This window comes from Hypanus sabinus, chromosome 10, assembly GCF_030144855.1.
Source record: "Hypanus sabinus isolate sHypSab1 chromosome 10, sHypSab1.hap1, whole genome shotgun sequence".
Classification (NCBI taxonomy): Eukaryota; Metazoa; Chordata; class Chondrichthyes; order Myliobatiformes; family Dasyatidae; genus Hypanus; species Hypanus sabinus.
In genome coordinates, this window is record NC_082715.1 from 63,444,581 (window position 1) to 63,457,376 (window position 12,796).

The following is a 12,796-nucleotide window of genomic DNA, read 5'->3' on the forward strand; positions in this document are numbered from 1 at the left end:
CTTATTGTCACATTTGTACCTCCACATTGTTTGTCCACCCTTTTGGGCGCAGTCTTTCATTGATTCTATTATGGTCCTTGGAGCTGCTGCATATGCCCACAAGAAAAAGAAAATGAATCTCAGGGTTGTATTCAATGGTATATATGTACTTTGACAATAAATTTACTTTCAATTTTGAAATTATATTGATTTAAATGACTATCCCTTAATAAAAAAGGTTACTTCCTCCAAATCATGTATTATTCCTTGACTTAAAAAAATGCCAACAATGTTGAATTAGCTGTTAAAAATGCAATGCTAATATACCTTTGTTGGAACTTCTATCCCCAACATACTTAAAAATAATAGGTACTAACAATTTTATAGGCATGATTTAATTTTATGACAAAAATTTGCACCATCTTAACAGATGATCTAATTTGGTACGCATACTGTGCTATATGCTTTCAGAACTGCAAGAAAATATTAAAAGGTTTGGCATAACAATCTGTTCAAAACACTCAGATAAAAATAAATGAAAAAAGAGCTGCAAATCAGCAACTTTTTTTTGTAGACTGTCAACTATTTGTCAATGATAGGACAATCCCTAAAGGTATATATGCACCACAGATTCTGTCGTCTTTAAGCAGGTTTTAATGGTTAGCTTAAGCGCTATTTTGAACACAACTTCCAGATCCTATACCAGAGAACACAAATAATTGTCTGACATACAGAAAATAAACAGCTTTAGCAATTAATCTTTTTATCAGATGGATATTCATATACATAGTCTGGGCTGCTTCCAAATATTTAAACATCTAATTAACAGTAAGATTATATAAAATGCATAACGTTATATTGATTCAGTGAGTTCCATGCCTGCCATCATGCTAAGCTCTTCTTCTGCCGCCTCCATCAATGAGCCTACTTCTTCGGCAAGGGCTCTCCAGCCATCACCAATGACCCCTTCTCCTGTCTTCAACACTGCTTCTCTTCCTGGACACCCTGCTCCGGTCTTCTGCTTGCCCTGGATCTTTTCATTGCAAACTACCAACGAGACATCAACTGTCTCGACTTCATCAATACTCTCTTCAATTCTAACCTCACTTCTTCCAAACACACTGCTCTCCACTCTCAGACATCTCTTATTTACCTCTTGAAAAGTGGTCGACAAAGGACCAGGCCATTCTCTTCTACACCATCACCAACCTTATTGAATCTGGGGATCTCCCAACCACTGCCATCAAACTCATAGTTCCCTCATACTACACCTCCTGTTTCAACCTTCCACCCAAGATCCCCAAACCTGCCTGTCTAGGTAGACCTATTGTCTCTGCTTGTTCCTGCCCCACTAAACTTAAATCTGCATACTCAACTCAGTTTTATCCCCCCTAGTTCAGTCCCTTCCTACTTACATCCATGACACTTCACACACTCTTACTCTTTTCTATAATTTCAAGTTCCCTGACCTCAATCATCTTATTTTCACTATGGATGTCCAGTCCCTAAACATTTCTAACCCCCGGTCAGGAAGACTTCAAAGTTCAAACACAAAAATACTCTGCAGATGCTGGGGTCAAAGCAACACAGTGGAGGAACTCAGCAGGTTGGGCAGCATCCGTGGAAATGAGCAGTCAACGTTTCGGGCCAAGACCCTTCGTCAGGACTGAAGAGGGAGGGGGCAGGAGCCCTATAAAGAAGGTGGGGGGAGGATGGGTAGGAGAAGGCTGGTGGGTGCCAGGTGAAAAACCAGTAAGAGGAAAGATCAAGGGATGGGGGTGGAGAAGCAGGGAGGGGATAGGCATGAAAGGTGAAGTGCACTATGGGTAGCAGAAGGAGGTGGAATCATGAGGGAGGTGATAGGAAGCTGGAGCAGGAGGCAGAGCGAAACAGGGATAGGGGAATGGAGGGCGAGGGAATTACCGGAAGTTGGAGAATTCGATGTTCATGCTAAGGGGCTGGAGACTACCCAAATGGCATATGAGGTGTTGTTCCCCCACCTGAGTTTGGCCTTATCATGGCAGCAAAGGGGGCCATGTATGGAGGAGAAACACCTCATATCATCTGGGTAGTCTCCAGCCCCTTGGCATGAACATTGAATTCTCCAACTTCCGGTAATTCCCTCCCCCTCCCTTCCCCCATTCCAGCTTCACCCTGCCTCCTCCTCTAGTTGCCTATCACCTCCCTCATGGTTCCGCCTCCTTCTACTACCCAACGTGCTTTCCCCTTACATTCCTTCTTCACCTTTCCTGCCTAACCCCTCCCCCACCCCTTGATCTTTCCCCTTACTGGTTTTTCACCTGGCACCTACCAGCCTTCTCCTTCCCACCCTCCCCCCACCTTCTTTATAGGGCGCCTGCCCCCTCCCTCTTCAGTCCTGATGAAGGGTCTCGGCCTGAAACGTAGACTTCAAAGCTCTCTGTTTCTTTTTGGACACCAGACCCAGCCAATTATCCCCCATCACCATTTTCCTCCATCTGATGAAACTGGTTCTCACTTTCAATAATTTCTCCTTCAGCTCCTCCCACATCCTTCAAACAAAAGGTTTGGGCATTCTCATGGGTTCCAGTTTTTGGCAATGTGCAACAGTCAATGTCCCAAGCCTAAACTGATATCACTCCCCAACTTCTCCTCCGCTATATCGATGACTGCCTTGGTGCTGTTTCCTGCAACTGCCCTGAGCTCATCAACTTTGCCTGCAACTTCCACCATGCCCTCAAATTTAACTGGTCCATTTCTGACAACTCCCTGCCCTTTATCCATCGCTGTGTCTCTATCTCTGGAGACTGCTTATCTACTGATATTTTTTATAAACCCACTGATTCTCAAACCTACCTGGACTATACCTCTTCCCATCTTATTACTTGTAAAAATGCCACCCCTTTCTCTTAATTCCTCTGTCTCTGCAAAAGACTCTCGAACTAGTATCTAGAAGTATGGAGATGTCCCCCTCCTTCAAAGAAAGAGGCTTCCCTTCCTCCACCATCAACGCTGCCCTCACTGGCATCTCTTCCAATATGCACACGTCTGCCTGCCCTCACCCCATCCACCTGTCACCCTACTAGTGATATGGTTCCTCTTGACCTCAACTACCATCCTACCAGCCTTCTCGTCCAGCACATAATTCTCCGTAACTTCTGCCACCTCCAAAGGGTCCCTCCACCAAATACATCTTTCCCTCCCCCAACTCTCCGCAGGGATCTCTCCCTAAATAATTCCCTTGACCATTTGACCCTCCCCACTGATCTCTCTCCTGGCATTTAACCTTGCAAGTGGAACAAATACTACACCTGTCCCTCACCGTTACCATTCAGGTGAGGTAACACTTCATTTACAAGTCTGTTGAGGGGTCATCTATGGTATCTGGTGCTGCCAGTGTGGCCACCTGTATAATGGTGAGACCTGACATAGCTTAGGAGATTGTTTCGCTGAGCACCTACAAGGCCACACTCAGGTTGGAGGCGCATTCCCATTCTGATATGTCAATCCATAGCTTCCTCTATTATCACAATGAGGCCACACTTAGGTTAGAGGAAGAACACCTAATATTTCATCTGTGTAGCCTCTAACCTGATGGCATGAACACCTATTACTTGAACTTCCGGTAATTTCTCCCCCCCTCCCCCATTTTACCATTACCTATTTCCATTTCCCTCTCTCACCTCAACTGTCCATCATCTCCCTCTGGTGCTCCTCCTTCTTACCTTCCTTCCATGGCCTTCTGCCCTCTCCTATCAGATCCCCTCTGCTTCTCCAGCCCTTTATCTCTTTCACTATTCGACTTCCCAGCTCTACTACCACCTTGTACTTCTTCCTACCATTCCCCCCCACCTTGTTCATCAGCCTTCTCATCTTTTTTCTACAGTCCTGATGAAGGGTCTTGGCCTGAAATGTCAACTGCTGACTCTCTTCCATCAATGCAGTTTGGCCTGCTGACTTCCTCGGGCACTTTGTGCACGTTATATTAATTTGCCTACTCTTCAAGCATTTTTATCTCCCTATGCTCGAACGCAGTATAAGAAATACAAACCCCATTTACAGAAAAGTTGAGATATTTTCCAAAATGCAATAAAAACAAAAATCTGTGTTATGTTAATTCACGTGAACCTTTATTTAACTGACAAAAGTACAAAGAAAAGATTTTCAATGCTATTTCCTATTCATGCTGCCACTGCTCCTCTAATTGATTTAGATTTTTAGCTATGCTGCCAAGTCCACTACATCGTGCTTTAAGAAATACTTCTTGGAAGTTCACGGTAACCACACAGCCCTCAAAAGAAAACCCTCATCTGCTTACTTGAACATGAAGGATCTTTGACCTGTACATGCTCATTCTGCCATCCACAGGTACTGTTTAATCAGCTAGACATTTGTATTGTTTTCTTTCTTGCCTAAACATGAATTCCCTTTTCCATATTTATGCAGGCTCCCTTTAATTAGTCCATACTTGCACAAATGACTGTTAATTTTGTTTTGGAGTATTTTTCGATACCCAATTCAAAAATTTAACTGGCCTCTAGGTACTATTGAAGAAGTCCAAGAACTCACAACTGAAGTTAAGGATTAAACCATAGCTACATAATTGCTGTACTCTAGAGGAGAACTGAAGTAATAGTAGGTCATGATCCTTTAAACTTTCTATCATTGTCTCATATATGTCTCTCTGAAATCTTATTCAGGTCATCTCTTATAGTCTGTCAAATTCAAGATCTATATTCTGCGCTTTCTTGAATGGGGTGGGGCAGGGTTGGCTGGAGAGGAAAGTAAAAAATGAAGAAGATGGATATTAGAATACAGAAACACACACAAAATGTTGGAGGAAATCAGCAGGCCAGGCAGCATACATGGAAAAAGAGTAACGTCAACTGTACACTTTTCCATAGATGCTGCCTGGCCTGCTGGGTTCTTCCAGTATTTTGTGCGTGTTGCTCTGATTTCCAGCATCTGCAGACTTTCTCTTGTTTGTATTTAGAATAGAGAAACCCAATGTCAGATTTTGTATTTATAATCTTCAGGTGGTCGCGAAGTGATTGAGAGACAATCACTGTCATGCCGCAGCCAATTTACACAAGAAGATTCCACGATACAAGCAGTCTGATAATAACAAGATATTGTGGGGTTCACTAGGGTCAGGTCAGCGGGACAATTCCTCCCCTGTAAACCTGTCACGAGATCTCTATTCGCCAGAAAGACAAGCACCTATCTCAGCTGGAAGACGGCACCTCCGCCGCCACATCACACCCTCTGCACCGCAACCAGCGATGGCATACCTGCAGTACACAACGACTAATAACGGAGCGGCCGTCAACGCCGTCCAGGACGGAAGGCCTGGTTTTCGGTCCTCGGTGCAAAATAACAGCAAACACGGCCGCCCAAGCGCTGGGTAATTACAGCCTCGCCTCCTGCCCTGTGCCCTCGCCGATGGGGTGCTCACAAGGCCAAATGACCATTCGCGCCCCAGCTTCGCACTCCCACTTCCTCTCACCTTCGTCTCTCCAACGGGTCCCCCTACCGCTGTCACCGGCTTGCGCTTTGCGCCTGCGCCGCTCACACCGGAAATGTACGGACGGCAAGTCGCAGGATCTCTTTCGCGATCTGAGTGTTTTTAGCGTATGTTGTTTGTCGCGTCAGTTGTTTGTCATTTTATTTCCTCCCTCTCTTTCGCATACTCACCAACGTTTATTTGAGATAGGGGAAATGGAAGATGACGCACCCGTTATTTATGGGCTTGAATTTCAGGTAGGGGAATTGAAACATATGTTAAGGTGGATCCTTGTGGGAGAGGCCGGAACTGGTATTTTGGGGTAAAGGTGCCGAGTATAACCTGTTTGCTTCTTGTGCGATACAGGTGACTACCAGATTTCATTGGCTGTAAACCTCTTGTTTTAGACAAGGACTTGAACGGAGCTGATAACTGTATGTCTTTTAACAAATCCAACCCATTTCAGTGGTGCATGTAATCTGCAGTCGGAGTTGCTGTTTCTCCAGTGGGGTATTAAACTCAAGCTTGGTCTGTTGAATTGGTGTACTGACCCATGAGAAAAGGAGTTTCCACTAATAATTATCACTCAGCCAAGCAAATAAGTTACTTTATCGTTTGTGGGAGATAGTTCTGGCAAAATTGACGGCAAGGGATGGAAATAGCTCATTGGCTATAAAGTGGTTTGCAGTAACCTGCGAGTTACTATATAAATGTAAATTATTAAGCCTAGTGCTTAGAACCTGCCCATAACCAGTGTGTGTCACAATGAAGAAGAAACGAGACATACCCAGATCATTTTTAAGAACAAAAATACATGCACACGAATTAAAAAAAAAAGTGAAATCTTAAAGAGGGAGGTGAGGGTGATAGAATGAAAGTTGATGAGGTCCAACATACATTTTCTTAAGTCCAAGCCACAGCTATCATTTTTTCTTACTGCTTCCCTATTCCATTTCTGGAAATGCATTGGTTTTCCTCTTCAACCCCATTTGTTCAAAAAATATGGCTCACGAACACAGTGTATAAAGAAATTTGCAAAGCTTGATTTGCCAGTGTCTGTTGGATAATATCCTGAAATCATGGAGATCCAAGCAGAGACGAGATAATTTTTATGCCAATGATAGCTTTATGAATGATTAGTGCAGAATCACTATAAACTAATTCAGAAGCATGATTTGAAATTCTAATGTACACATGAATCTTAGAGACAAGGCACTTCACTGAACGAATGCTTCTCTTTGCTGTAATGCCCACTTTCTATCCATTTTGCTTTCCCTTTTATCCCATGAGCTTCAGTTTTCAGGACAAGGCACCTCAATCAAATGACTGAATGACCAAAGAACTGATAGTGGACTTTAGGAAGGGGAGGCAGTGGTAGAAAGGATGAACAGATTCCAGTTCCTGTTTATCAATATCTCAGAGGATCTGCTCTGTGGCCCAACACATTAATGTAATCATGAAGAATAATTTGTTAGGAGTTTGAGGAGATTTGTCACCAAAAACCTTTACGAAGATCTATATATGTACGGTGGAGAGCATTTTGGCTGGTTGCATGACAGCCTGGTATGGAGCCTTCAACACTCAGAACTGCAATAGGATGGAGAAGGTTATAAATTCAACCAACTCCATCATGGGCAGAAACTTTTCCATCATTGAGGTGCCTCAGTAAGGTAGCATCCATCTGGGATAAGCCCTGTTCTTGTCACTACCATCAAGGAGAGGTACGGGAGCCATACTCAATGATTCAGGAACAGCGTCGTCCTCTCTGCCATCTGAATTCTGAGTGGCAAATGAACACTACTACAGAGGGGCCTCTGTAGTAGAGGTGACCTATATATTAATGGAAACTTTGCCTCATTTGCGCAGTTACAAGCAGTTTACAATATCCCTGCATCTAGTTTTTTTTAGATATTTACAAATGTTAGGAAGTATATACCTAACTTCGAGGATTTAGACAAACAGGAGTCCCGGGAGGCAATAAATAAATTTGATCCTGTTGCTCGTAGTGCGGTATCCTATTTTTTTTATCAGATCCTACATAATGGAGCTCGGGTGAATACTGCAGGTCTTAAACAGGCATGGGTGGATGAATTGGGTATAGAACTGAAAGAGGAGGCCTGGGATGAGTGTTTAAAGAGTATACATGATTGTTTGGTCAACGTTAGGCACAGACTCATGCAGTTTAAAACATTACATAGACTCCATTATTCTAAAGAAAAGTTGCATAGCTACTTCATTATTCCTTTTTTATCACTATTTATTTCTGTAATTTATAGATTTTTATGTCATTGCACTGCACTGTTGCTGCAAAACAAATTTTACTTCATATGTCAGTGATTATAAAAATCTGAAATTCTTTAATCAACTACATTTTCCTCATTGGCCCTTTCTGTTACATCAATAGAATTCTGTTTTCAAGCAAGTCAGATGTGATTTTTTTCAACAAATCCATGCTGATCTCACCTTATCAATACAAACCTATTCAAATGATCGTCTTTCTAAAAGTTTCTCCATCATTGACATTAAATTGGACTGTAGTCATGTAGATCTGTCTTGTAGATTGTCATGATCTCAATAATTATGAACTGCTTTGACTGACTATAAAATCCCACCTTTCAGTTACATCGGACCCTTTCCAGTTCACCTACTACTCTAACTGGTAAATTGATGCTGTTGTAGCCTCAGTTCTCCACTCTGTCCTGTCCCACCTGGAAAATGATGCCTCATATGTCAGGTTGTTGTTCATCAACTTCATCTTGACATTTAATACGATCGTCCCTCAGATGCTGATGGGTAAACTGTCCTCACTGGGACTCAACACCCTTCTGTGTAACTGGGTCTTGTACTTCTTGATGGAAAGACTCCAGTCAGTGGAAGTTGGCAGCAACATGTCAAGCTCCATCATGTTCAGCCCACATCATCAAGTTTCCAGATGATACGACATTGGCTGGCCTCATCAGTGACACTGATGAGTTGGCATACTCATCAGGATGGAGAGAAGCTTGTTAAAAGGTGTGAGAACAACCTGAATCTCAATGGGGATAAGATAAAAGGCTGTGGACTTCAGGAAGGCACAAGTTGACCACTCTCCATTGCACATCCATGGCTCTGTCGTGGAGAGAATGAAGAGTACAAAGTTTCTTGTTGTGCACACAACGGATGATCTAACTTGGACTTGCAGTACATTCACCTTTGTCAAGAAGGAACAACAGCGTCTACACTTTCTGAGATGATTGAGCCATGCAAGGCTCCGCACCCCCATTCTACAGGAGCACCATTGAGGATACCCTGCTGACTGTATCGTGTGGTACGGAAGCTGAAAAGCATTGAACCTCTGGACCCTACAGAGGATAGTAAAAACCACCTTGAGGATCAGTGGGGTCTCAATAGGTTCAATTTAATGGCAGAGAAATGTATACAATATGCATCCTGAAATTCTTTTTCTTTGCAAACATCCACGAAAACAGAGGATGCCCAAAGAATGAATGACAGTTAAATGTTAAAGCTCCCCAGCATAATCAGCAGCAAAGCATGACCTGCCCTCCCCCACCAACAAAAAAGCATCAGTACCCTCCACTGAGCACTCAAGCATGCAGCAAAGCATCAATAAAGTTACAAACTTACAGTATTCCAAAGACTCCTCGTTCACCTGGTAATTTGACATACCACAGGCTCTCTCTCTCTCCCTATAAGGGAAAATGAGGTATCCCCATATTCCAGCAGGAGGGGAGACATAACAAAACAACTCACCGATTTATGGTGTTAAAAGTCTATTGTGTTGCTTTTTCTGAGCTCTGTGTCCAAAGATCTCACGTCTCTGGGCACACAGCCAGCAGCCAGCTCGCTTTCGATTTTCCGTGTACTCCCACGATACACCAGTTTTCTGTGGCAGCACCGACCCCGAATCCACCTGCCTCCAGAGCCGTGAAAATCCGGCACCCTGAAAGAGCGTTACTCTTCTACGCCATGTCCTTGGCATATTGACAAATGGCCAGTCATGAGGCCCTGAGAGTGGGTCCTATTCCCGCAAGGAACTGAAGTCAGTGTGTAACTCCAGGTCAGGATCTTCCAAAGAAACCTGAGAAGGAAAAAAAGAGATATTAAAGATAGAAATAGAGGTGTTTCCAAAGATGCAAGCAAAGGAGTCACTGTTAGGCGCCATCATTCTAAGCTCTGCCCTCCACCAATTCCGAGTGAGCTGGTCTCACTCCTTTTGAGATATTTATCAGGAGCATTGTATACGAAGGGCCTGATGCATTGTTGAGGATCTCTACCAGCTGTCCCACATTCTCTTTGACCAACTACTGTCACGAAGGAGGTACAGGAGCATCAGGACTGGGATTGCCAGTCTGAATAACAGCTTCAACTCTCAGGCTGCTAAACTAATGAATACCCTGCCACCATCGAGGTCTTGTCACTAGGATAGAAACATAGAAAATAGGTGCAGGAGTAGGCCCTTCGGCCCTTCGAGCCTGCACTGCCATTCAGTATGATCATGGCTGATCATCCAACTCAGAACCCTGTACCTACTTTCTCTCCATACCCCCGATCCCTTTAGCCACAAGGGCCATATCTAACTTCTTCTTAAATATAGCCAATGAACTGGCCTCAACTGTTTCCTGTGGCAGAGAATTCCACAGATTCACCACTCTCTGTGTGAAGAAGTTTTTCCTCATCTCGGTCCTAAAAGGCTTCCCCTTTATCCTTAAACTGTGACCCCTCGTTCTGGATTTCCCCAACATCGGAAACAATCTTCCTGCATCTAGCCTGTCGAATAGAATTTTATACGTTTCAATAAGATCCCCCTCAGTCTTCTAAATTCCAGTGAGTATAAGCCTAGTCGATCCAGTTTTTCTTCATATGAAAGTCCTGCCATCCCAGGAATCAATCTGGTGAACCTTTTGTGTACTCCCTGTTTAGCAAGAATGTCTTTCCTCAGATTAGGGGACCAAAACTGCACACAATACTCTCGGTGCGGTCTCAGCAAGGCATTGTACAATTGCAGTAGAACCTCCCTGCTCCAGTACTCAAATCCTTTTGCTATGAATGCCAACATACCATTTGCCTTTTTCACCGCCTGCTGCACCTGCATGCCCACCTTCAATGACTGGTGTACAATGATACCCAGGTCTCATTGCACTTCCCCTTTTCCTAATCGGCCACCATTCAGATAATAATCTGTTTTCCTGTTCTTGCAACCAAAGTGGATAACCTCACATTTATCCACATGAAATTGCATCTGCCATGAATTTGCCCACGCATTTAACCTACCAAAGTCACCCTGCATCCTCTTAACATCCTCCTCACAGCTAACACCACCGCCCAGCTTCGTGTCATCTGCCAACTTGGAGATGCTGCATTTAATTCCCTCGTCTAAATCATTAATATATATTGTAAACAACTGGAGTCCCAGCACTGAGCCTTGCGGTACCCCACTAATCACTGCCTGCCATTCTGAAAAGGTCCCGTTTACTCCCACTCTTTGCTTCCTGTCTGCCAACCAATTCTCTATCCACATCAATACCATACCCCCAATACCGTGTGCTTTAAGTTTGCACACTAATCTCCTGTGTGGGACCTTATCAAAAGCCTTTTGAAAATCTAAATATACCACATCCACTGGTTCTCCCCTATGCACTCTACTAGTTACATCTTCAAAAAATTCTATAAGATTCGTCAGACATGATTTTCCTTTCACAAATCCATGCAGACTTTGTCCGATGATTTCACCTCTTTCCAAATGTGCTGTTATCACATCTTTTATAACCGACTCTAGCATTTTCCCCACCACCGATGTCAGACTACCCAGTCTATAATTCCCTGGTTTCTCTCTCCCTCCTTTTTTAAAAAGTGGGGTTACATTAACCACCCTCCAATCCTCAGGAACTAATCCAGAATCTAAGGAGTTTTGAAAAATTATCACTAAAGCATCCACTATTTCTTGGGCTACTTCCTTAAGCACTCTGAGATGTAGACCATCTGGCCCTGGGGATTTATCTGCCTTTAATCCCTTCAATTTACCTAACACTACTTCCCTACTAACATGTATTTCCCTCAGTTCCTCCATCTCACTAGACCCTCGGTCCCTTACTATTTCCGGAAGATTATTAATGTCCTCCTTAGTGAAGACAGAACCAAAGTAGTTATTCAATTGGTCTGCCATGTCTTTGTTCCCTATGATCAATTCACCTGTTTCTGACTGCAAAGGATCTACATTTGTCTTGACCAATCTTTTTCTTTTCACCTATCTGTAAAAGCTTTTACAGTCAGTTTTTAAGTTCCCTGCCAGATTTCTCTCATAATCTTTTTTCCCTTTCCTAATTAAAGCCCTTTGTCCTCCTCTGCTGGTCTCTGAATTTCTCCCAGTCCTCAGGTGTGCCGCTTTTTTTTGTTAATTTATATGTTTCTTCTTTGGACTTGATACTATCCCTAATTTCCCTTGTCAGCCATGGGTGCACTACCTTCCCTGGTTTATTCTGTTGCCAAACTGGGATGAACAATTGTTGTAGTTCATCCATGCCATCTTTAAATGCTTGCCATTGCATAATCATCGTCAACCCTTTAATTATCATTTGCCAGTCTATCTTAGCTAATTCACATCTCATACCTTCAAAGTTACCCTTCTTTAAGTTCAGAACCTTTGTTTCTGAATTAACTATGCCACTCTCTATCTTAATGAAGAATTCCACCATACTATGTCACTCTTACCCAAGGGGCCTCGCACGACAAGATTGTTAACTAACCCTTCCTCATTGCTCAATACCCAATCTAGAATGGTCTGCTCTCTAGTTGGTTCCTCGACATGTTGGATCAGAAAACCATCCCGCATACATTCCAAGAAATCCTCTTCCTCAGCACCCTTACCAATTTGGTTCACTCAATCTATATGTAGATTGAAGTCACCCATTATAACTACTGTTCCTTTTTTGTAGGCATTTCTAATTTCCTGTTTAATGCCATCCCCAACCTCACTACTACTGTTAGGTGGCCTGTACACAACTCCCACCAGCGTTTTCTGCCTCTTAGTATTATGCAGCTCTACCCATATCGATTCCACATCCTCCAAGCTAATGTCCTTCCTTTCTATTGCGTTAATCTCTTCTCCAACCAGCAATGCTACCCCACCTCCTTTTCCTTCCTGTCTATCCCTCCTGAATATTGAATATCCCTGGATGTTGAGCTCCCATCCTTGGTCACCCTGGAACCATGTCTCTGTGATCCCAACTATATTATGTTCATTAATATCTATCTGCACATTCAATTCATCCACCTTGTTCCGAATGCTCCTCGCATTGACACACAAAGCCTTCAGGCTTGTTTTTATAACACTCTTAG

General features: G+C 43.2%; 2 protein-coding genes across 5 annotated transcripts in view; one reads left to right on the forward strand and one right to left on the reverse strand.

Annotated features, from left to right (window-relative positions):
- trappc12 (trafficking protein particle complex subunit 12) overlaps nt 1-5,519 on the reverse strand; it is a 111,673-nt gene extending 106,154 nt beyond the window's left edge. Inside the window, exons 1-2 of one of the 4 annotated variants that reach the window (XM_059981990.1) lie at nt 5,250-5,504; nt 20-86 (exon numbers count right to left, since the gene is read on the reverse strand). The gene's annotated coding sequence lies outside the window, so the exon portion shown is untranslated. Of the gene's footprint in view, nt 1-19; nt 87-5,249 lie in introns of all 4 variants that reach the window. The other 3 variants (XM_059981991.1, XM_059981989.1, XM_059981987.1) reach the window with 3 other exon arrangements.
- Nucleotides 5,520-5,538: 19 nt separating this feature from the next.
- The window catches only part of eipr1 (EARP complex and GARP complex interacting protein 1), a 96,203-nt gene continuing 88,945 nt past the window's right edge, over nt 5,539-12,796 (forward strand). Inside the window, exon 1 of the mRNA XM_059981992.1 lies at nt 5,539-5,718. Within this exon, the coding sequence (XP_059837975.1) occupies nt 5,677-5,718 (42 nt within the window). The 5' untranslated portion in view covers nt 5,539-5,676. The remainder of the gene's footprint in view (nt 5,719-12,796) is intronic.